At 39.8% G+C, this 25,747-nt stretch overlaps 1 protein-coding gene across 1 annotated transcript in view; it reads left to right on the forward strand.

The window, feature by feature from the left end:
* The window catches only part of LOC109695565 (maltase-glucoamylase-like), a gene marked incomplete at both ends in the record, with an annotated part of 59,107 nt that overhangs the window by 20,271 nt on the left and 13,089 nt on the right, over window positions 1–25,747 (forward strand). Inside the window, 19 exons of the mRNA XM_074064640.1 lie at window positions 449–577; window positions 814–924; window positions 1,609–1,671; window positions 5,560–5,694; window positions 6,142–6,229; window positions 7,014–7,152; window positions 8,432–8,565; window positions 8,690–8,724; window positions 8,817–8,933; window positions 9,310–9,458; window positions 10,076–10,160; window positions 10,997–11,053; window positions 13,998–14,122; window positions 16,798–16,886; window positions 19,363–19,412; window positions 19,847–20,014; window positions 23,584–23,736; window positions 24,079–24,279; window positions 25,104–25,258. Of these exons, the coding sequence (XP_073920741.1) occupies window positions 449–577; window positions 814–924; window positions 1,609–1,671; window positions 5,560–5,694; window positions 6,142–6,229; window positions 7,014–7,152; window positions 8,432–8,565; window positions 8,690–8,724; window positions 8,817–8,933; window positions 9,310–9,458; window positions 10,076–10,160; window positions 10,997–11,053; window positions 13,998–14,122; window positions 16,798–16,886; window positions 19,363–19,412; window positions 19,847–20,014; window positions 23,584–23,736; window positions 24,079–24,279; window positions 25,104–25,258 (2,183 nt within the window). The remainder of the gene's footprint in view (window positions 1–448; window positions 578–813; window positions 925–1,608; window positions 1,672–5,559; window positions 5,695–6,141; window positions 6,230–7,013; window positions 7,153–8,431; window positions 8,566–8,689; window positions 8,725–8,816; window positions 8,934–9,309; window positions 9,459–10,075; window positions 10,161–10,996; window positions 11,054–13,997; window positions 14,123–16,797; window positions 16,887–19,362; window positions 19,413–19,846; window positions 20,015–23,583; window positions 23,737–24,078; window positions 24,280–25,103; window positions 25,259–25,747) is intronic.

Here is a 25,747-nt window from a genome sequence, read left to right on the forward strand (position 1 = left end):
ACATTATTTTGTCTTAACATGAACCATGTACTCCAGGAATAGTCTCATGGGGAAAGTAATCACACTCACTCCTTTATATTGGCAATTTCCAGGGCATTTTCTCATAAAGGGATTTTATTGGTCTTTACGACATCATTTCCAGATAGGCATTATCATATTGTCTTAGTCTGTCTGTCTGTTTGTCTCTCTCTCTCTCTCTCTCTCTCTCTCTCTCTCACTCTGTGTGTATATATATGTGTGGTTCAAATTATTTTCTTTTGTTTGAGTGAAAAATTTAAAAACGGATATGTGAATATCTCATTCGATAGATTATAAATAACAGATCTCGATTTTAAAGACTCACAAAGAAGTCATTTGAAATTCACCATTGGTGGTACAGGGGTCTTTTCTTCTGGAACCTGCATGTGTACCACCAGCCCCCACTCTGATTCCTTGTGTCCTCCCCCAGGATGTGCAGTACTCAGACATCGACTACATGGAACGGCAGCTGGACTTCACCCTCAGCCCCAAGTTTTCTGGATTTCCAGATCTGATCAATCGCATGAAAGACAGAGGGATGCGGGTCATCCTCATTCTGGTTAGTCCTTGTGTGAAGATGGGCGTGTCTGGGACAGTGAGTGGGCTTTGGTACAGACAGCCTTTTATTTTCTCACTTTCCATGTCACCAAAGGAGAAATTTAAAGTGCTTTCTTAGAATTCTTACTCTATGGTTTAAGTGATTCTAGGGACATCATTGTGGAGAGATTCCCTTTTTTCTGTCTTTGGTCATTCTCTTGAGTTTGATTTTCCACCTCTCTTGTGTTTTGACGTCAGGATCCAGCCATTTCTGGTAATGAGACAGAGCCGTATCCTGCCTTCACTGAGGGAGTGCAAGATGATGTCTTCATTAAGTATCCAGATGATGGAGGAATTGTCTGGGGAAAGGTACGATCAAAGTGGTGATCCACTAAACCTAGTCTTAGTGGGGGGGAGCTATTAATGTGTTCATTCATTTTGTTTTAGGTCTTTTCTCTTTGGAATCTTAGGTCAGTAGTGATTTTTGGAAGGAGGTAATACCTGTGTTGAACTCAGGGCTTTGTGCGTGGTAAGCAGGCACTCTGCCTCTTGAACCACTTTGCAAGTCCTTTTTTGGTTGGTTTCTTTTGAGACAGGTTCTTTCTTCTATGCCCACAACTTGGGCCCTGGGCCTCCTATTCATGCTTCCTGCAGTAGCTGGGGTGACAGGTATACACCACTGTGCCCAGCCTTTGGTCCAAATGGGGTCCCAGAAACATTTTTGTCTGGACCGGCCTTGATCATGATCCTCCTGATCATATCCCCAGATGGGAATTATCTGGGGAAGATATGATTGATCTAAGTATGATCCATTAACCACTAGCCTGAGTGTGAGGAGCATTTAATATGTTAATTCATGCTGTTTGTGAGACTTTCCTATTTAATCTGAGGATTATAGTTTTTATTTTTCTAGAAATATTTTTCCATTTAGTTTAGGACGTTGTGGAATCTAATATGCTTTAGATGAACTCTGCATGATAGTTTCTTAGGAAATACATAGGAATACATGGGAAATATCTGATGCATTACTGTTGAACATTTTTCTCTGCATAGGTCTGGCCTGATTTCCCTGATGTTGTTGTGAACAACTCTCTAGACTGGGACAGTCAAGTGGAGGTAAGAGGCTGTTTATGGATGATGGGTGAAGTCAGCGTGGCCAGAACGGGGCAGCCATAGCTATGATACCAGACATGTTCATACCATGGATATGAGGGAAAATGCATAGACCTGTGCCCCTCATGTCAGTCTGAGTGTGGATTACATTGTACAGAGTAATGTTTTGTTTCCCTTGCTATGCAGGCAGTATTGCTCTTGGACTATACCTCAGAGAACTTCAATTATTTGACCATGTCTAGGTGACACAATGGTGATTTCAAATCCAAGGCTTTTTATTTCAATGGTCCATGGAATTTTCATTGGATGATACCTCTAAGAAGTGCTATCATTTCTCTGAAGAGGGTTGTTTCTGTGATTGTGCTTGCCTTGGGTACCCCTTTCAGAGTTCCCAACCTTTGTCATTATTGATTGGGTCTTATTCTCCGTACATTGTTCCTTCTGCATGTACACTTTTCCATCTTCACAAATATCCTGGTCATACTCCTATCCTGCCTCTGGTATCTCATGCTTGTTTGACTTCTTAGCTTCCAGCCTTACATTAAAATGTTTTTGTCTTCTGGTTCTTGCTTGTAATGCATCCAGAAAGCCTTGAGTTCTGGGTGTGAATTCTTCTCAGTCTCCCTAAGGATTGGTTGTTTGAATACATTCTTGGTTCCTTCATGGTTTAAGAAATCTTCATCCTAATCATTTGATCCTGATGTGGACACCAAGAATTGACACAGCCTGTTTGATCTGCTGTCAAATGTAATAGTCCCTGTGAGCAGGGTTCTTAGGTTTGTGTGGGGAACTCAACACAATTAAGGCAAGTACCTTGCCTTAATGTCTTTAGCTCTTCTTCAATATTTACTGTTCTTTCTGGAGAGGAATATTGGTAGTGCTTATGTTGGTTTTGTAACCTCAATAGAGGGGCTGGGGAAAACAAAACCATTTCCCAGGAGACTAGCCAAGGGTTTATGGTCTACAGAAGCTGGCCTCTGCCTGGACCTCAATGTGGTATAAGTAGTAGTGTATAGAAACTATCAGGATTAAGGATTCATCTGATAAATATCTTTATCAAACCAAAACACAGAGATTGTGAATTAGTTATTAGTCACTCAGAATCCTATGGTCTCAAACTTGTGTTTATGCTCTTTCTGTAAGTATAGAATAGAAGTCATTGAAGGAATGTGTAGGAAAAGATCCCAGTCACCAGGAATGGGACTGGCTGGTGGTATGTGAAATATTCATGCCTTATCCAGAGGATTTAATTATCATGGCTGAAGGACAGTCCTTTAGGGGAAAATAGATATAACACAGAACTAGTACAGACTGTGTACTTAGGTCTGAAGCTAAAATAGCTCCCCGAAAGAAGTTAGAAGAAATCAGTGGTGTACAGTTAACTGGCATTAGCCTCTGATGCCCTTGATCCCATTGGCAGCAGTAATACTCTATGTGCAAAGCGAGACACCTACCCTAAGATCAGGCTGCAGGGATATTGGATTAAGTGTCTTTTTTTCTGGAGTAGATGAAATAGAAAGTAGAACCTGATGGGCCAGGTTTCAAATATTGGTGATAATGATTCAGACTAAGTTCAGGGTTGTTTCTCTTGTATTCACTATTGAGCAAGTCGATCTATCTATCTATCTATCTATCTATCTATCTGTCATCTCTCTATCTTCTGATAAGGATTCAAAGAGAGGACCTAGCTCCTTCTCCTTTCCATCATTTTCCACAGAGGGTCACTTTGATTTTGCCTCTCTAGGAATCCCACACTGACAAAGTGACTTACCAGGTCAAGACATTCAGGATCTTACGCTCTCTGGCATTTAAATGCTTGCATTAGTGCCGGCCCTCTTCATTATTCAGTTAATTGACTGTTACCTTATGAGACATACTGTTTCTCCCCTTTCTAAGACAATGCTTCCCCCTAATTTTCAGGTTGTTTGGAGGTATGTGGGGCAGTATTGGTAATCACAATACCCCCTGTGACCATTAGTAGGTGATGACCTGGGATGTCCATTGCTGTTATTACAGGGCATTTTATATAAGGAATTCGTTTTCCCTAAATTCCAGTTGTGCCTTTTGGTGAGAATCCCTTCATTAGGAGGCATTTAATCTATTATCCTGCTCATAGAGATTTTCCCTAGTCAGAAAAATTGTGATTATTTATATTTGTAAGTTCCACTCAATGAGGCTTTAAGGGCAAGATAACTGATGTCCAGATCTAGCATTGCTGAGACTAGTGTAAAATAAACAGGCAGCCAGGAAGCCCAAGGAAAGAGGATTTTTGGGTCTGTGTCTCAGAAGTTTAATACAGTAAGTCTACAGTAGAACGCAGACATGACATTTCATTTTTGGTACCCTGCAGTGGGTTATGATAAATATTAAGTACCAGTCATGTTTGTGGGCCCATCACTACTTAAAAATGAAGGAATGGGAGGGATAAAGGAATAAGGCAAGAGTTAAGTAGGGACAGGAGGAGGCAGAGCCAGCACCCTAGAAAATGTAGGACTTTTAAAATCAGGATCACAGCAACATTTAGTAAGATTAATAAACCATAGTTGGCTATTATTTTCCATGTGCAACCCATACAGAGTACAATTCTGACTAAGAACACAGCTAACAATGACTCTTTATTCCAATCCGTGTCCCCATCCATCCCATTGTTTATGACCTTGCCTGAGCTGTGGCTCTTTGTTTTTGGTGAAAAGTTCGCTTTGTCTAGTTCCAAGCTTGCTCTATGTATTACCCAACAAAAGGAATCCCAAGGTTCCCTGTGATGGGATACCTTGCTCTCCCACTCCTCTAAGCCAGATTTATGGATTCTGATCCATTTCTGCTTTTTAAGTAGGTTTTTCTTCTGTGATTTGTGGATTCCTAGATGGCTTTTGTCTGTTGTGGAGAAACTGTAGTTTCTCCAGACCAAATGTTCTTTCTGTTGTTCTTATTACCTTCACCATTGGCATTGACTTATAATACAGCAGTTCCCACAGAGGAGGCTAATTATTGAGACACACCAAGGACCCTACTGTCTCACAACATGCAACATGAAGGAGTAGATAGGCTTTTATGGATATTTGCTGTAATCGTGTAGCTGAATCCATAATTAAACACTAAACATTTAATATCATTGACTTATTATTATGTCAGGTTCTGAGCTAAGCATTGTAGGGGAATGAAGATCAATTAGACGAGTATAAAACAAGGTCCTTGCTCTCAAAACCTTTCCAGTATACTGAATAAATAACACCTTGGGTCCACTTTCATGTTAAAATGTAGACATTACTTTCATTTTTTGAGGGAAAATGAAGAGAAGGGAAGGCTGAAAGTTCCTTAAGTCTTCCCATTTTACATTACCTAGAAATACAAATTTCTTGTGATTCTGAAATTACAGAAAATAGAGATCCATAAAAATTAGTGTAATATTATGAACTATAGTCTTATCCTCCCCTCTTTCCCAGTGGGAATGTCAGGTGGAAAATTCTTCAGAATTGATGCAGTTACCTGATGTCTGAATTTTCTGTCCCTGGCTCCTGGTTCATGCTAGAAGAGTTCTCTGGAAGTGTCTGGATTGTTGAGTGCAGGACAGTAGAGCTTTAAAACACCAAGAAGTGAGATCAGGATATTGGTTGTTACCATGTCTTTAGTTTTGAAAAGAACAATATTGCATAGATATTTTTCCAAATGCTGAAGCATGTAATTTGTAGTTTGTTCATTTTTCTTTTCTTTCAACTCAATGTTTTTCTAGTAATCTAAGTGCATTATACTATGGAGGCAGTGTTTTGTGTATGTCTGTCACTTTTTACCACCATGTAGTACAACTCTTTGCATGATTAAGTTCTTAATACCTGGGTGACTACTTTCTTGTATATTAGTTTGAGAATAGTAAATTGTACTTTATTTTCATAGCAATACCGAGCTTATGCGGCCTTCCCGGACTTTTTCCGTAATTCAGCTGTCCAGTGGTGGAAGAGGGAAATTGGAAAAATGTATAATAATACAGAAAGTCCAGAGAAGAGCTTGAAGTTTGATGGCATGTGGATTGTAAGTGCAGCTTGGATGCCTGTGTACATGTGGAGAATTGTGTGTTCATCTCTGTTTTAGCATGTGGACACTGACCTAGAGTAAGGGGATTATAACCACCCAAGAAAGACTTTGCACATCTCATACTGGAGGAGAATAGAATAGCCCAGTCATTCTCATCCCTCATACCTTGCTTGAAATCCCTAATGTTAAACCTTGAGAGTGATTGCTGAGAGGCCCCTAGAACTTTGTTTGCCTTGAGGGAGATTTCTTTAACCCTCTAGCCAGTCATCCCATAGGAGTTATTTTCTCTTTGTAGCCCATTCTGCCCACAATGTAACGATCCTCCCAGGGCAATGCCTATAGGAATTACAGGGTGTTTAAGGATTTATTCATTACTTCCTCACTTCAGAACTGACAATTGTAATTATCTTTAAAAGCAATCCTGTTTGTGTTTGACATTTCTAGGATATGAATGAGCCTTCAAGCTTTGTGAATGGGGCCGTTCCTGCAGGCTGCAGGAATGCTACTCTGAACCATCCTCCCTACATGCCGCGTAAGGACCCTGGCCTCCTCCACCTGCAGAGGCCTGGCTGGGAAAAGCAATGACTGCTAGAGCTCAGCAGCCAGAGTGTACCTTGAGCACTGTGTGCAGGTCCTCACTGGTGCTGTGGTTTACTGGGGCCCAGAGACAGGAGTACTTCATGTACTTTGCCCCCTAGGGTATGTGTATGTTACTGGATCCCCTGGGTGAGTTTTTGGAATTTGCTCAGAGAGCATGTAACAGTGGTAATGTCTCCAATTGTTCTCACAGCTAGATTTCTTAGTTCTTCAGGCTTATTAAAATTTATCCACACAATTTCTATTACACCAATGGGTAAAATGATGTGACTTCCCCACTGGTAGCTGATGGTGTTTGGAATTACACGTGAGTTTGTCTTGGCTCCATAAATCATTCTTTGTGTGAGTCAAACTCCAGAGATACTGTGGTATTTCCAAGCATCAGTTTTCTAAATGTACGGGGCAAATAGCCCGCACACTTCAAAGGTTTATTGTAAGAGTTATGTGAGCTAATGTATGTGTTCAAGGCACTGCTCGGGGCCTGCTCCATAGTGAGTGCCTGATAATCCCTTGTTCTTCTAATACCTCCACTTCTGCACGAATGATGGTGAAGACACCTGCAGCACCACTGCACGCAGAGCAGAGCACTCTTCTCATGCCCTGAGGGAGGGAGAGTGACCCATGCAGGGGTCTCATGACCCAGAGCTCGATCCCTTAAAGAGCGGCCAGGAACTGAAAGTGTCAGGGCTGTTTTTCACATTTCCAATCTTTCCTCTCAGATGTGGAGGACAGGGGTGTGGGCCTCAGCAGCAAGACCCTGTGCATGGAGAGTGAGCAGATCCTGCCGGATGGTTCGCGGGTGCGGCACTATGATGTGCACAGCCTGTACGGGTGGTCCCAGACCAGACCCACCTATGAGTAAGTCAATTTCTGTCTCCTCCTCTAGTTGGCATCACCTGTGTGCTCAGCATAGCTTCCCTTCTTTTCCTTAACTACCCTTACTAAGGAGCAAGAATTTCATTACAAGTATGTAGCATTCTTATTTACTCAATGTACACCCTGTGAGTATGGATTGAGGTCCTGTGATTATAGTTGTGGAGGACAGGTTTAATAAGTCATAGACTCTTCAGTGAGTTGCAAATATTCCTCGTGGTGGACACAAGCCTGGAGATACCTGATATTAATAGATAATGCAGCTATTGCTATATATCTGTCTCATTTGTTCAAGTAAATGAGTGGGGAAGGGAAACTCTACTCATGACTAAAGTGGGTGGGGGGGAAGAGAGAGAGAGAGACAGAGAGAATATCTTTCTAGCATAGAAAAGAATGTAAGAATCTGAGCTTTAAGCAGATTCTTTAGATAGCCAGAAAAGCATATGCTGAAAGGATCAAGTGTAGTTTTGAAAACTATATGGTTTTCAATCTTTAATGAGAAATGAAAATATTTTTGGGCTTTATCTTTGAGATTCAGGTCTATGTTGGTTTTCTTTTTCCTCACCATCAGGCTGCTAATTTTTTTTTCTTTTACTTGTAGTGTTTTATGTAATGATTCCTGTCCTTAGCTGTGTATCTTTGATAGTGAGAGGTTCAGAATTTAGGCACATAGTCATGAATTACTACTCTACGGGAATATGTTGGGTATTTTTAGTGAAACAATAATGTATTTTCTGTAAGATCTGGTACCTTAATAAGGGTGTTTACTGTTGCTTATGGGGTTTGTATATGGGGTTAGAGTGTTGGAATGCAGTGTTTACATTTCTCTGACAGCTGTCAATGTAAGGACAGAGCTTTATGTACTGGATTGAACAGATGGAAATGCAGAGGCTTTTTAAAAAGACTTACTTGTTTACATTTCATATCTCCCTTCCCTGTCCTCTCCATTTTACTGATTCATTTTCTCCTCACATATAAAAAAACCATTTGTTGGGAAAATAAAAAACAAGACCTAGAGATAGCTTACTATTTTTCGACAACCCATGATGATGTTCTGTATAAAACAAGGTAAAAAAGCATTGCACCAATGTTCTTGTTTTTTCCATCAGCCAGTGTATCCTTGCTCAGGCTCAGACTCCAGGAAGCATACAGTCAGGGAGCAAACATTTTGTCACCAAGCCCTATGCCAAAGAGCTCTGGAGGGAAACCCTATTGCCTTTCTTCCTCTGCTCTGGCCTCAGTTCTCCTGTTCTCCTCCTAACAGAGCTGTGCAGGAGGTGACAGGAGAGCGAGGGATCATCATCACCCGCTCCACATTCCCTTCCTCTGGCCGCTGGGCAGGACACTGGCTGGGAGACAACACAGCTGCTTGGGATCAGCTGAAGAAATCTATCATTGGTGAGTGGGATTGTTCTGAGGAGCCTCTCTGCCCATAGGGGAGGGAGTTAGATCCTTGATGAAGGAGGGAGGAAGAGGCAGGTCATGAGGGCCTGGCTTGACATAGCTGTGGTTCTCATTGCAGGCATGATGGAGTTCAGTCTGTTTGGCATCTCCTATGTAAGTGACCTTTGGATTCTCCTAGTCCTCAAGAAGATGGTGGCATCTTTCAGAACTTCTTAAGACGCTTGTTTTCTTCCCTTTTATTTCAGACAGGGGCAGATATTTGTGGGTTCTTTGAAGATGCTGAATATGAGATGTGTGCTCGCTGGATGCAGCTGGGAGCCTTTTACCCCTTCTCCAGGAACCACAATGGCGAGGGGAACAGGGTAGGACCTGAGCACCCACCTTACCTGTTTTGTTGTCACTGGCAACTTTCAATTTTGAGCTATATTTTATGCCATCCTTATTCCCTGAACACAATTTCACATCATTACACTCCTGTCAGTGAGTCAAATTTCTTAGTAAGATCCTTTTTTTCTTTTTAAGGAAGAATAGTTTCCCAACATATCCCAAGCAGAATGCTTGACATACAAAACTTTGATGACCTTTCTCAGGCTATTAAGAATATTCTGTTCTGTAGTTTCCTCCATAACCATCTCTGCTTTGTTGTGTGTGATCTATAGGAAATAAGACAGAAATAGATGGCATGAATGTCATAAATTACCGGGATTGGATCTGAATCCTTTTTTCTGTCTTCTTTAGAGACAAGACCCTGTATCCTGGGATGATGCTTTTGTGAATATTTCCAAAAATGTGATTCAGACCAGATACACCCTGTTGCCCTATCTCTACACTTTGATGTACAAGGCCAACACAGAGGGCATCACTGTTGTGCGGCCACTACTCCACGAGTGAGTGTCTTCCTAAACTCCTGCTGACTAAAGGATAATTTGTTTCATTCTGTTGGGTGTCAGTAGGTGCAAACAATTCTTCCAATTTGGAGATATGCTTTGTTCTGTCATAAGCCTCCAGGCAGAGCACATACATTTCTTGACCTTTTTGTACAATGTGACACTTAGAAAAAGCATTGAATGAAAGACTATATACTGAGTGGACTTTTTTTGGACATGATCAAATACAGCAGAGTAGAATTTATTTTCTATATGACCATGGTAAGACCTTCCATTTTTTTGTAGGAGTTTGGTTATGCAGATGTAGACCAAAATGTGTTCAGGTCACTGAAGAGGGCATTCTAGATTAGAAGGATGAGGGCTTCCTTGTATTGAAATGTGCTGTCATAAGGTAAATTGAAGGTGCACAGGAGAGCACATCCCTAAATTGTTGAGGTATGATGAACACAGCACGCAAAAAGTGGAGACAATGTGATCGTCACTAAGCTTGAGTAGAGGAAAATGTGATAGGCTGCAGCTGGATTTCTGACCTGGGCCTAAACTGGAGGATTTCTTCAAGGCCTTGGGCTGGAGCCCAGTTGGGGCTCTGATTGTGACACGTTCATTTCCTTCTTCAGGTTTGTGTCAGACAGACAGACCTGGGATATAGATGGTCAGTTCCTGCTGGGTCCAGCTTTCTTGGTCAGCCCTGTCCTGGAGTGTGTAAGTATGGAGGCTCCTACTGGGGGGAGGATCCCAGCTGTAAGGCTAGGTGAATCAGGTTGGAGACGTCTGGTATGAGGGATCCTGAAACATTGCTCCTAATTCTCTGTTTGTCTCTTTGTCTCTTTCTGAGTAAAACTCTATACCTTAGGTTACTTGGGTCAGGCCCTTCTTAAAGTCAGCCTAGCAGTTTGGTTCATAGAACAATCAAGAAGAATATAACATGCTTGTATATTTGAAGATTATGTAGTTTGTCCAGAAACTAAAATAAGGAGCATAGAATAAAGTTGGTGGAAGCAGTGTAAGAATTCATGCAGTCTTCTGTCTCCCTTAATGCAAAGCTTACCAGGAGAACAGCATGCAGCAATGTGTGTCTTCTTATTGCTGCTGACCAAGCCTCCATACCTTCTGTAAGTGGTACTGTAGGCAGCAAATCATTTATTTACTGCCTCTGTGAATGATTATTTTTGTGTTTAAAATTCCCTATTTATAACCCCTTCAATCTGTATACGTGCATAATTTTCATATAATCCAACCCAATTTAAACCACGTCTCTTTAGTGAGTGGACAGATAAATCTCTAAGCAAATTGTGATTTTTAATCTGAAGTTATTTGTCCATATGGGCTTTATGAATTGACTTGTTTGGTTAGGAGAAATTTCCCCTGTTTAAAAGAGAAAAGGAAAGGAAGCTCCCAACATTGAGAAACAGCAGGAAAGAGCTTTTGCAGTGGCTCAATTCCATTACCTCTGTTGTAGTCCTATACATGTGTAGATTGCTCACTCTGGCCTTGACATCAGTGTCCACTGCCCACACCTTGTTTGTGTTTAATTTCAGAATGCCACAAATGTCACTGCATATTTCCCTAGTGCACGGTGGTACGACTACTACACGGTAAGATTTGGAAATGATTATACGACCTGGGAAAATGGTAGAGTACAAAGTATTTATGTCTGACAGTGCTCAGGCCAAATGCTTTCATTTCAACTTGGACAAGGTATTTTAAACCTTATGGCTTCAGTCTTTCTTACCCATCTGTGATGTGAGAACAATCCCTCCTTCAGAGAAATGTCTTGATGTGATACATGACTCTCACTGAGTGCCTAGTTTTTATCTCTGAGTTTATAACTCTTTCCATCATCTCTAGTCACAGGTATATATAAAAGTAGACACCAGTACATTCTGCAGTTGTGATATAAAATACACTTTTTGTTTATATCTTCTATTACGATAAGTTTCTGTTTAAAGAGGCCTTATCGTGTCTTTATTTTTAGTAAATATCTGCTTTTCTAACATTGATGCTTAAAGATTTGCTCTATAAAATTACCTAAGATTAGTGAGTTACAAGGCAGTGTATAAAATGCAAACAGGTGGAGGGTTCCATGTTTCAGGGGCATTTACAAATGAGGAACCCTGTTATGTATTTGTGGCCCAGTATGAGCCCAGGAGATCAGTGTAGAACTGGTCTTGGGAAACTACTCAGCCTGGTCTCTTGAGGGACACAGATGGGTCAGATTCTGATTCTTTGAGAGGGATCACAGGGGTATTCTAGTCCTATAACCAGCCTGAGGGGGCCTGACTTTCTGAGTGAAATAGGGACAGATTGAAACACAGCAGGAAGGCAAGAAATGGAGTCTTTGTCCTCAGCTGTCTTCCAGGGGGATTGAAGCTCTCTTCCAGGGGGCTGCAAACTGGACACGGGCAAAGATAGTGGAGTTGTTCCTCTTCTCTGTCTGGCGAGTACTAACCACTGTCCAACTCTTTTGCTGCTGACTGGCTCTGTCCTTGGATATCATACGTTAAGACTCTGCTATGTATTTTCCAGCCAGCTCCTGTTCTTTTGAGGGAGATAAATGAAAACTTTCTTAAGTGACCTTTACATGGTCTTGAGTTTGCATGGTGCCTGTTCTGTTCCCATATTGACAGTTGTTATGAGTGTGTTAAGATTTCTGCTGAGGGTCCTGGAGTACAGCTAAACAGAAAGCTCCTAGGGTGCACAGTACAAGGAGGAGCTACATTGTAAGGCTGGCCTTGCATTTACATGAATTGAGTGGGGATCTCCTTAAATTTTGCACTTCAGGCATTTTGCTAGTTTTATCTAGGTTCATCTTCGCCCAAGTGCGAAGCTCTGTACTAAGCTCTGTATGTTTGGAAACTGGAAGCATTTCTCCATGCATTCCCCGTGTAATGAGGAGCTAAGATTTGCTCATGAGAAGCATATGGAAATAGCTGTATGTAGCTCATGAGAGGAAGCAAAATATGACAGATTATGAAGGAGAGTTTTCTGGAATGACAGATATTACCCAAAATTCTATTTATTTATTTTGACATAAGTGGGGAAGAATCTAGTGTCATTTTTTCTTCATTATATAATTTTTTAATGCACTGCAACTCACATAGTATAACATCAACCATTTAGATTATTTTCCATTCCTTTGTTTACAAAGGCTTTAATATAGAAAATAGCATTAGATGAAGAATAGGTAACAGAAATCACGTGGGAAGCTAAATATTAATGGAACAAGGCATTCAATGAAAATAAAATTTCCTTGTTAAATTCAAAATAAAGTTGGTTGAGGGGCTGGGTGTTACTGGCATCTACTGGGAAGAATCTGGGGAGGCTACTTAATATAAAACAAGCATAGGGGAAACCCATAAGGTTGAATTATCTGACCCCAAATGCCAGTAGTGCCAATACTGGTTACTTCTTCTGTAGTTGAAAAAGTGTGAGGATGGTCCTTTAGGATTGTGTTTATGACTCAGCTGTGAGACTACCTCTCATCCAGGAGGAACCATAAAGATGTCACATGATGCCAGGTAAGGATTGTGACATGAGGCAGGTAAAGATGCCAATCCTAAATGCACATGTATTATGTTCAACATGTGGATATGTAAATAAGTTTCTCACTTGAGTCTTTTCTGTGAAGTAAGAGTGAGAAATGTTAGTTAAGCTGGTAGGGATGAGAGAGGGCAGTGAGGAAAGATGGAGCCTCAGTAGGTTCTTGGTGAAAGAGAAGGTCTAGAATTGCCATTGTAGGGAGTGTGTCAGGATCCACCAAGAAGTGAATGAATATATTCCTCATCCTCCTCTAGCAGTGTTCCCTGTCTTAGAAAAGGTTATGGAGTAAGGGTGGGCTGGAATCCATGCTAGAACCTCATGTAGTACCTGGTATGGAAACCCCTAAAAGGTCACAGACTCTCACAAGACATTTATTTATTTATTGTTTTATTATTCATATGTGCACACAAGGCTTGGGTCATTTCTCCCCCCTGCCCCACCCCCTCACTTACCACCCACCCTGCCCACTCCCTCTCCTCCTCACCCCCTCAATGCCCAGCAGAAACTATTTTGCCCTTATCTCTAATTTTGTTGAAGAGAGAGTATAAGCAATAATAGGAAGGAACAAGTGTTTTTGCTGGTTGAGATAAGGATAGCTATACAGGGAGTCGACTCACATTAATTTCCTGTGCATGAGTGTTACCTTGTAGGTTAATTCTTTTTGATCTAACCTTTTCTCTAGTTCAAGGTCCCCTTTTCCTATTGGCCTCAGTTGCTTTTAAGGTATCTGCTTTAGTTTCTCTGTGTTAAGGGCAACAAGTGCTTCTAATTTTTTAGGTGTCTTACCTATCCTCACCCTACCCTGCTCACAAGACATTTAAGAGCAGAGAAAGATTTCAAATAACAGTAGGCGAATACAAGACTGTAAGAACAGGTGTGTGCTAAAAGGTGGTGGACAGGTGGCAAGTTCAGAGAGGCAGGTGAGATGTTTTGCAGAAGCATGGCTAAAGGAGGTGTGTGTCCTCTCGCTCACCATCTGTTCCCTTCTTCTGCTCACAGGGTGTGGATATTAAGGCGAGGGGACAGTGGAAGGTGTTGCCAGCGCCTCTTGAGCACATTAACCTTCATGTCCGTGGGGGGTACATCCTGCCCTGGCAGCAGCCTGCACAGAACACCTACTATAGGTGAGTGAAGGAACCCTGGTTCTGCTTTGCATACTGGTTAGCTCACTTATTTGGAATGGATGCCATCAGTCATACAAAGATCATTCTCAAAGCCAATAGTGATTTTACTGAACTCTTGTTTGTGTATTTGTTTGCTTTTTTGCTTTTACCTTCTTCAGTCTCTCCATTCTGAACAATTATCATCATCTATGTTAGGTTCATAGGTATGGAATGATGTTCTACTGACCTAGAAGTTAAAATACATCAATCATGATTCATGATAGTTTAAAGAGTCTATCTGAATCTTAGTTGGCTATTATCCAAAACAGTATTATTGAAAATTGATAAGTACTATGACTACTGATACCTGGGGCTGAGATATCCCATAAAAGCTTCAAAAATTCTTGCTCTATGCCTACATGGTAATTACCAGTAACTAACATCAGGTGAGTTGTTTTTTTGTGTCTAGAACTGTGGCAATGGGGAGCTCTGCTTAGAGATTTTCTATTTTTCCTTAACAATAGGATGAAAAATCACTTGTTGTACGGATCATGATTATCCCCATTTCACAAAGAAGCAAAGAAAGTTTTTCTGAGGATACATGTTTATTCAGTCACATAGCTAGTCAGTGGAGGAACATGATTGAAACCTGTGTGTGTCTGACATCATTCCTCAAAACTTAGATGCCCAGTTGTTTGACTTCAGAGAGTAATGAAGTACTGAGGTACTTAGGATATTTGTAAATGAAATCCTATTGTGTACATATTACACATTTTTGTCACCTATTTGTTTATTAATGGCTACCTGGCTAGTTTCTGGGAGTTAGCTATTGTGCATCGCACTGCATGAATAGTCAGCAATCTCTATGCTAACCTGACTGATCCTTTGAGATATACACACAAGTGGTATGGTGGGATCCTAGGGTGTTTCCATTTTTAAAAGTTAGGATTTCATTGCTCTTTATGTCTGAGTAATCACTGACACATTTTTAATAATCTAGTTAAACATGGACTTGTTCTGTGAAAATCTTGTCCATCTCTTCCAACAGAGGGATTACTGATGCTTCAATATTCATGGTCATAGAATATGTATATAAATATTTCCTCCTATTGGCTTTTTCTTTCTCCTTTAATATTGTTAAATATTCAAGCACAGTTATTTCAAGGTCTTTGTAAATGCCATTGTCTGTAGTCCTTGGGAACTTAAATCTATAGTTAGCTATTTTTGCTGATCTTCTTTCATGTTCACTTATTACCTTATATGTTTACTGATGATTTGTTTTTAAATGTGTTGCTGTTAAGGACCCAAATGTAGCTATCCTTTCACCAGAGATGATTTGTCCTGTCACAGTTTTCAGCCCAGGAACTTTTGCCAACTTTGTGTCATATTATCTCCCTTAGGTTGTCCTTGTTTCACACCGTAATTCAAAGTTCAGCTTTTGTAGCTTTGATTGCCAGGCTTCAGGGCCCAGGGGCTCCCTACAGGCGTTTCTACCCAGGAAATTCCAGGTTTTGCTTAGTATCATGCTTGTGGAGTTAGTTCACTGTTTTGGCTTAATTTGTTTGTTGTCCCTTTGGACTAGTGGATACATTCTTTATTTTCTTACAAGCTCAACTATGTTTATTTATATAGCTTTAAATATTATTCTAAGCAATGTTTTCTTTTCCCAGCAGAGGAATTGTGTTGTGATTATCTAAGATCAAGTAGTATTTTAGTGTGTTAGTCCTCCATTATCCCCCATTCTTCTGGTAGTGTCATTCTGGACTCTTGTAGTATCTTTACTTCTGTGTCAGTTTTCATTTTCTGCTTTGAGTTTTTGTTGAATGTATTTAGTTTTTGTTATACTACTTAAATTCAATGAAGTCAAGAGCTGTGACTTGCATCATTTCTATTTATCATTGTATTTCCTTGACTTCTCAGCAATAATGGCTCAATTCCTGTACTACCTATGAGAGGAGGTGATGTTATTGATAGTGGACTGTGATTACTGAGACTGAACTCTGAAGAAATGCGTTAGAGAAGTGGGGTCAGTGAGGGGCACAGCACGATCAGAGAATTGTGACCAGAGGATGATGAAATGATGAGATTCCAAATGAAATTGCTTTCTTTCTCTTTCCCTACATCTACCTCCTTCACCATCTCTTTGAGTAGTTTTTTGTGTTTCTTAATCTTAATCATAAAGCAAGTTATTGGAATGTTTTGTTTTTCTAACGAAACAAAATTATATAATCAAGGAAGGGAAGTAACCACTATATGAGATGGACCTTCTTGTATGCTTTCTTCTGAGTAAAAATGTCCTTATTAGGGAAAGTTTGTCGCGCTTACAGCAGTTGCCTCTTTTGTCGCTGTCATACCCAGTGACCTGACCACACCACTACTGAACAGTAATTCCCTCTCTCATAAACATCCAGATTTTACTTAATGGTTGCAGACACAGCTTTTATTGTAACGACTGCAGTGGGTCAGATGCTAACATTCTTGCTGCTACATGGAAGTTTAGTGCTAACGAGTATTTCCATTTCCTGTGATATCACCGATACTGCAGTAAGATGTTCCTGACATTTTTGCCTTTGTGTCTGAAGGAAAGCAGAGCCCTCTGAGCTAGTAACTTTTTCTATGTGAAATATGAGGAAGCGTTTGGCAAAATTCTTTGTGTTATAAGTCTTTGTCTCTTACATAAACCTTGTTTCCCACAGCCGGAAGAACCCTCTTGGTCTTATCATTGCCCTGGATGAGAACAATGAAGCCAAAGGAGAGCTTTTCTGGGATGATGGGCAATCCATAGGTGAGTGTCATGTGACAATGTGACCATTGCTAGCCTCATGTGACAATGTGACCATTGCTAGCCTCCTGTGAGAATGTGACCATTCCTAGCCTCATGTGAGAATGTGACCATTTTAGCCTGAATTGTTCTGTTTGCTTTTTGCTTTTTGAGAAAGGTTTTCCTACGTAGCTACACTAGCCCGGAATTGATATGTAGCCCAGGGCGGGCTTGAACTTACAAATCTCATGGCTGTGTCTCCAAGGCGGTGTGATGATACTCGTGCCCCACCACGCATAGCTAAACCTGCATCTTTGATTTTGCCCTTTCACTCCTTCTCGCTGTTGTGTTTTGGAAGAAATCTCACTGGGCACATCCCCAAGAGAAGAGTTTTATTGCTAGGTACACCTGTCAGAAGAAGTGATAGTTGAACTGTAGAATTCCCAGCTTTCTCTCACTGGCAGTGTGGTGTAAAGGATTCTCCTTTTATTGTTAACAGACACCGTTACAACATAGTTTTATGACCTTTCCTGTAATTTTTGTAATGTAAATATCTTTCCCCCAAATACTTATAAACAAATGGCAATGCTATGAAAACCACTCCCAGGTGAGTATATGCATCCCAACTGTGTGTGCACAAGCTCTGTTTTAGTACACTGCTGTGACTGCAGTGTAGGAACTCTTTTTGTGTCTGTGGCTTAGCACATAGAGTCCCGTGAGACATCTGCCTTGAACGCACTTGGAAGAGAAGCCTTTCCTGTTTCCTTTAAGAGGAAGTGGGCAATACTGTAGTTTGGCCTCAGACTATTAAATAATTGTCACTCTCAAGACCCGGCTTTTACAAAGGACATTTTTATTATTATAAATATTTAATGAATAAATATTGAACCTACTCAAGGTGAGGAACACACACATCATATATGCAGACTTGCATACCATCAGCCATACTGTTCAGTGCACCCCACAGTGAGATCTGTGAACACACTGATCACCACAGTGCTGTGTATTATGCACTGACTCACATCTCACTTTTGTGTCCACACATTCTCTGGAAGTCACTGCTCTACCCAGGAGTACTATAAGTAAAAATTGTATTGTTTTTCATTTCTTTCTTTTTTTGGTGGTGGTAGTAGGGGCTGAACTCAGGGCGTTGACCTTGACTCTTCCACTTGAGCCACACCTCCATTTTTTTTTGGTTTCGTATATTTGGGATAGGGTCTAATGTTTTTGCCAGGCCAGGCTGGACTGTGACCCTCATATTTATACTTCTCACATGGCTGTGATGACAAGCAAGCACTACCATTCTCAGCTATGGATTGGGATTTGCACTTACAGGTTTTGTCTGGGCTCATATTGAACTGAATCTTCCTTTAGTGTTCTTTATATCTGGAATTATAGCTATGAACCAATGTTTCTGGCTAGTTCAAAATTTTGTTTAGATTCACATAGGAATGAGATCACAACTTTCTTTTACTTTTTTGATAGCTGGTATATTTCACTTAGTTTATGAGATACCAGGTTTATCCATATATCACAAATCTCAGGATTTCATTTTTCATGACTAAATATTACTCTGTGGTTTATTTGTGACACAATATTTTTTGCTGATATTTGTATATTGAGAGAAATGAATTATAGACTTAAAAATAAGTGCTGAAAGAATAAATCTCTTAGTGTAAAAATAGGACATAATCTTTTTGCCATTTGTCTTGGTAGTAATTTTGGTGAACTTGACACAGAAATCATAGTCAAGAAAATAAAAAAATTTAACAAATGTGACTACATCAAACTACAATGTTTTTGTAGAGCAAAAAATGCACAAATTGAAATGGCAACCAATAGAATGGGATAAAATAACTGCAGGTATTTGTGGCCTAAAACAGTGAATACAAACATATATAAAGAACTCTTACAACTCAATATTAATGAGTTAATAGCCTGATTTAAAAATGGCAAAGGATCTCAATAGATGGTTTTCCGAAAAAAACATAGAACTTGCCACCAGATATATGGAGAGCTGTTAAATGCCACTAAGCAGCAGAGAAATAAAAGTGAAAAATTCCAATGACCTATCACCTCACACCTTTTAGGATGGTACTGTGAAAAGCAGAAAGATGACAGTGTTGGCGAGTATGTGGATCAAATGCAATGAAGCCAGAGACATTGCTGGAGAGGTGAATAGTTACAGCCACTATGGGGAACAGGGTAGAGCTTCTTCAATATACTTAAAACAGAGCCACCATTGATCCCACAATCCCATTTCTGGTATGTGTCCAAAGGACATGAAAAGTGTAGACTTTTCATGTTATCTGCAGTCTCATGAGTACTGCAGCAGTAGTCATCGGAATAAAAACACCAAGAACATCCTACGTGTCCACTGATAGGTAGATGAATAAAAATGTTGTATGTAGAGGTTATGGAGTCAGGTTTGAGGAGAGGCAGGTGAAATTGTTCTTCTGTGGTGGTCTAGCGAGTCTGTCTTTTCTTTTTACTCTTTCAGATACTGTGGCCAAGGATGAGTATATTTTTTGTGAATTTTCTGCCAGCCAAGTGAGTAGCACATTTTCATGACTCTAAGTATATGCTTTTGTGTCTTATAAACACATAAGTGACTGTGCATGTGTGTAATTAGGTTTTTGACACAGTTTTCATTTAGTGAATATAGGTAAAAACATTTCCACTTATGATTTAACCCCAATAATTGCATCTCTTGCATTATCAAAAGTGTTCATTCATATTTATAAATCAAAGCTGCTGGTGTTCTAAAATACAATTGATGAAAATGTCTCCATGTTTGTTTTTACAATTGTACTTCTTACAGTGTTATTTATATAAATTTAAACTGTAAGAATTTATTGTTAGAGAAAGCTCCCAAGCATTAGAGCAGGGGGAATAAGTGGTCTAGGGTGGAGCATTTGAAGGACTAGGAAATCAGTGTACTACAGGTGTACTTTAGTGCTTAAATGTGCTTTGTTGTTTTGCAGAGCCACTTGGATGTGAAGATTTTAAAGTCAGCCTACAAGGACCACAACAATTTAACATTTCGAGAGATTAAAATCTTTGGGACACAAGGACTTAGAAATGTTACAGTCAAACACAATGGTACTCTGAGTCAAATGTCTCCTAGTGTGACTTATGATCCTATCTTGAGGGTAAGAATTGTTTTGATTGAGGTGTTGTTTTGAAGAATGCTCCACAGCATCATGTTGGCTCTTCCTGTAATGTTGCATGGGGTTCTGAAGGACCAGAACATTTGTGGGGCCAGCATTGGGGCAGTTAATGGGCTGGAAAGCTAAGGTGGAATGAGGAACTGGTCTGAGCTAGAATGGTTGGGAAGAAGTTGGGGAATAGGGAATAAGGACCAAAGGTCTTTCAAGTTTACCATCTTCTGTGTTCCTTGGTGTTCTGCTCTCTCAACTGTCTTCACTTCCAAAGAAACTGTGTTATGGACAGAAGAAGAGCAGAGTCAGGAAAGGGGAACAGGATTAAAGAAAAACAGATCTGAAAGCTGATGCCTGATGGTGTAAGGGAAAGGTGGGAGGTAGGAGTTGCGTGCATTAAACAATTGAAGTGCTGCTTTTAGTGTGATCACATATATAGAGACTTGCTCCAACACATGCATTCTCAAAAAATACTTTTCAAAAACTGAATTTGATATTCCTAGTGAATGGATACATGTTTTGTGAGGTGTATCCATTACATCACTGTAACAAGCCCTGTGACTCCTGCACTTTTTGCATCAGTTCTTCTGATGGCTTAGCATTGTGAGTGATCCTTTGCCAAGCAATCCTGCCCACAGGTGCAGGTCCTTCTGGAAATGGAGCTGCTGGGTCAGTGTGGATTGTAGGGGACCTTTCAAATCTGAGGGAAATTAGCTTCTGTAGACTTCACTAATACTGGCCTATTAGTCATCTTGGACATGTTGAACAGAAAAGATGTTGGGAATGTATATATTGTAAATTGGAAATGAAAGTATTTTATGGTTGATGCTTCATATGGCAGTGTGCACGTCCTTTTGTGAACCGATGCATGCCTAGGGATGGTGTTGCTGGATCATTAGGTAGTTTTAGTTTTAGCTTTTTGAGGGGCCTCTATATTGTTCTCCTTAGCGGTTACACTAATTTACATCGCCATCAACAGTGTAAGGGTTCCTTTTCCCCACAGCCTCACCTGCATCAGCTGTTGTTTGTGTTACTGATGACAGCCATTTTGACTGGGATAAGGTGAACTCTCAATGTCAATTTGATTTGCATTTCGTGTATGGCTGAGGAGATTGAGCCTTTCTTCATATGTTTACTGGCCATTGTACTTCTTCTTTTGAGACTTGTCTATTCAGTTCATTTCCTCACTTATTCAATGGGGTGTGGAGTCTTTGATAGCTTGGTTATTTGAGCTCCCTATATGTTGTGATTATTAATGGTTTGTCAGGTCTATAGCTGGAATAGATTTTCTCCCATTTTATAGGTTGTATCTTCAGCCTGGTGATTGTTTCTTTTGCTGTGCCAAAGCTTTGTAGATTCATGTAGTACCTTTGTCAATACTTTCTCCTAATTGCTAAGCTATTGGAGTTTCATTCATAAAGTTATTACCTATGCCAATGTGTTCCCAATTTTCCTGAATTAATTTAAAGATTTTACATTAAGTTTTTTAATCCATTTTGAACTGATGCTAGTCCAAGGTGAGAGACTGGGATCTAGTTTCAGTCTCTGCAGTTGGAAATCTAGTTTTCCCAGCACCTTTTGTGGCAAGGCTGTCTTTTCTACAGCACATATTTTGTTACCTTTGTCAAAAATCAGATGGCTATAGTTGTGAGGTTTGGTGTCAGGGTCTTCCATTCTATTCCCTTGATCTTCTTGCCTGTTTTTGTGTCAGTACCATGCTGTTTTCATTACTATGGTTCTGTGGTATAGTTTGAAGTCAGGTATTGTGGTATCTCCAGTGTTGGTGTTTTGGCTCAGGGTTGCTTTGGCTAGTCAGTGTCTTTTGTGCTTTTATGTGAACTTTAAGATTGAATTTTTTATGTTGGTGAAAAATGTTGTTGGACTTTTGATAGGAATTGCCTTGACCATATAAATTGGTTTTTGTAGCATACATATTTTCACAGTATTGATTCCTCAGATCCATGAGCATGGGATTTCTTCCATCTTCTGGTGTCTTCTTAGATGTCTTTCTTTAGTTACTTGTAATTTTCATTGTATAGGTCAGTCACACCCATTGTTAAATTTATTCTTGTGTAGTTTAGTTGTTTTGAAGCTATTGTGAATGGTATTATTCTCCTGATTTCTTTCTCAAGCTGTTCATTGATTATATGTAGAAATGCTGCTGATGCTCGTGAATTGATTTTGTAGCCTGCTACTTTGCTGAAAGTTTGTATGAAATCTAAAAGTTTTTTAATTGATTTTTTAGGGTCTTGAAGGTATAGAATCACATCATTTGTAATTAGGGACAATTTGATTTCTTCCTTCTCTATTTGAGTCCTTTGTATTTCTTTCTCTTGTCTTATTACTCTGGCTAGGAATTCCAACAGTGTTGAATAAGAGTGGGGAGAGTGGATACTCTTTTTTCATTCCTGATGTTAGAGGACATGGTTTCAGTTTTTTCCCATTAAGAATGATGTTGATTGTAGGTTTGTCATATACAGTGTTTACAATGTTGACAAAGGTGCCTTTTATTCCTACTCTCTTTAGAGCTTTTGTCATGAAAGCATGTTGAGTTTTGTCAAAGGCTTTTTCTGCATCTATGATATGTTGATGTGGTTTTTGTCTTTGAGTCTGTTTATAATTGTATTACATTTATTGAAAAGGTCATACTTGATTTAATTCTCAGAGTCTTTTTATAATTCTTGATATAGGCATGATGGATATGGAGATGGGAGATGGGACAGAAAAGTGCAGGGTGGTTTAGCCTGGGAGTACACTGTAGAAGGTGATAACACATAAAATGTGATTTTATTCCTCCAAGTAAATTTGTGAACTATGTTGAATGCAATTTTAAAGTTAAAAATCTTCATATGATTTGATTAGAAATCAGAGTATGAAAAGTCAAAGATTTAAACCTTTTTTTTGTTGGGGGTGAAGTAAAGCTTTTTAAAGGAACAAAGGTTTAAAAATATAAAAAGATGTTGAATATTTCTATTGATGAGTTCATGCAAAACTTGTTTCATGCTTTAAGCAGTGATTTTTAATGAAAAGGCTTGGAAGTTAGAAAAGGAAGGAAGTACAATGATTTTACCATCTTCAAAAATTTTACATTTGATAAATCTGAGACCCAAAGAATTCAGATAATTATTCTTAGATTTCAGAGATGAATGAGAATGAAAAATAAGGCAAATTCTTCTTATTGCTCTCTTGTTTCTACACCTTCAAACCGTAGGAAACACTGACTTGGAGTTGGGGAAGGACAAAAAGAATACCTCAATTTGGAAAGATTAGCAGAGACTTTCTTAAAAAAATAAAAAAGGGATAGAGAATTAACAACACTGTGTGATCACAGCAGGTTTTATTTGACCTAATTCTTAGTACCGTATAACGTACAAAGTCTGCTAAAGAAATGCCATATTCCTGGTCTGTATTCCACATTTACCCACTTACTTTCTCATAAGCTGAAGGAATGGGTTACTTGCATTGTTGTTAGACTGGTCCCATTATATATTTTTTTAATTTCAGATCAAGCAGGACTTGTCCTGAGAATTAATCTCCCTGTGTCTTCTGTGTTCCCACAGGTTGCTGTCATCACAGAAATTCATCTTATCCTGGGGGAAGCATACATGGTGGAGTGGGACATAGACATACAGGACGAGGAGAAAATAGACTGCTATCCCGATGAGCATGGTGTTTCCGAAGCCAACTGCACAGCCCGGGGCTGTGTCTGGGAGGTAACTTTGCTACTGAGGGTATTAGAGAACTAAGATCCTCTGCAGCTAACCTGTGATTTCATGAGCAAAGCACCAGTGCCCAAGAACCCACTAAAAATCCATGCAAAGAGGGGGCCTCCAGTGGATCCTCATCTCCATATGAAGAGTTTACAGTGACACAGTGGAATGTTTTTAATGAGTTTTTTGCTTGGATGAAAGAATTTAAATCTTTGCCATGAACCAATGAACTAAAATGAATGCATGATGTGAGACTTTTCCTCCATATAAGTTGACACTTTCTAACTCTTTCTATACTGTAACACTAGACCCACATGCTGATCTGATACTGGCTTCGCTTTTTAGGAATCCAGTTCACTTGGAGTTCCTTCTTGCTACTTTGTCACTGATCTGTATTCCGTCAGCAATGTTCAATATAACTCGGACGGGGCCACAGCTGACCTCTCCTTGAAGTCTTCTCCTTACATCAGTGCCTTCCCCTCCACACCTGTGGATCCCCTGCGCCTGCTTGTGACCTACCACAGTAACGAGATGCTGCAGTTCAAGGTAAATGCAGTAAATGTGTAAGTTGTCAGTAATCCCATTCGGTTCAACTACTCAGCTATCAATATTGCAGAACCCTTAAGTTAGTGTGTCCCATTTTCAAGTAGAATAAACCCTTATCCCAATATTAAAACAATGACCAATCCTTGATAGAGTAGTGAGCCCTTTCCTAATTTACATTTTGAAAAGAATCCTGTGGCTACTGTACTGAACATGATATGACAAAAAGTAATGGAGAGGCCAGGGAGGAGTCTACTAGTTGGGTTGTTCTCGTGTGGGATTGAACTTGAACTATGTCCAGAAGTGAGGGAAACTGAGAAGGTGAGATGGCAAGAGCTTTTACCTGAAGGAATGAAGGAAATGAGGGACAGAGAAGACTGAAGCAGTTCTGCATGTTTCTATCTTTGATCTGTGTAGATTCTAGTGAATTAAACTGAAATAAGGAAATAGCATGCTTGAGCTTGGACAATATTAAGAGTTTGGGAACAGACATGAGATGTCTTTTGAAACATCCATCAGTGGACATTGCTCTCCTTCACTTCTGTAGTTTCATTCCAGCTATGGACCAGGGGTGGGCTAGAAATTCTTATGACTATTTCTCGATTAAATTATGAACTTCTACAGGATCGGGTTTTCTCCTTATTTCTTGGTGCTTCAGATCTGAATTATAGGCCTGCAGATAGTAACAACTTTCTAAATGCTATCAAAGAAGTAGCTACGTTGAATTACGTGATGTAATACTGTTAATTACAACCACCTTCTGTATAATAGAACAACAAAATGCATATACTCTCTATTCCACTTAAAATCACTTTCATCTGACATAGATTTATGATCCAAACAACAACCGGTATGAAGTCCCAGTCCCTCTGAACATTCCCTTGGCCCCCTCTGGCACTTCTGAAACTCGACTCTATGATGTTCTCATTAAGAAGAATCCATTTGGGATTGAAATTCGCCGCAAGAGTACAGGCACTGTCATGTAAGTAACTCTGGTCTGATTTGGAAGTGGTGGTGACTTTAACATTACTTGCCAGGCTCATTATGGTTGGAGCTAGACTGGCTCAAAACATCATACTGTCGATTCCAGATCCATAAGTGATTTCCTTCAGGTTTGATCTTATGGGAAATCTTTGGCCCTTAGAATAATTAGTGAGGCAGTTCCTTTTATCTAGGATGCACCCAACAAATATTTATTGGGTACCTCCCCTTAGTAGGTACTATTGTAGGTACTGTGGCTGTAAGACAGAACAGGCATTTCTTGGTGTGAAAGAAATAATAGTTTACATTACAATGTAAAAGGAAGTTGATAATGTGAAAAGTGCTTTTGGGGGATAGAATAGGGTAATCAAGTGTTTTGATAATGCTTTTGATAATGTAGTTGAGTAGTTCTAAGTGTTACCTGAACTACCAGACCTGCCTCCTGTTCGGAATGTTCATCCTTATTAAGAAAAAAATGTTATAGTTATAC

The sequence above is a fragment of the Castor canadensis genome, unplaced genomic scaffold, assembly GCF_047511655.1.
Source record: "Castor canadensis unplaced genomic scaffold, mCasCan1.hap1v2 HAP1_SCAFFOLD_322, whole genome shotgun sequence".
Lineage (NCBI taxonomy): Eukaryota > Metazoa > Chordata > Mammalia > Rodentia > Castoridae > Castor > Castor canadensis.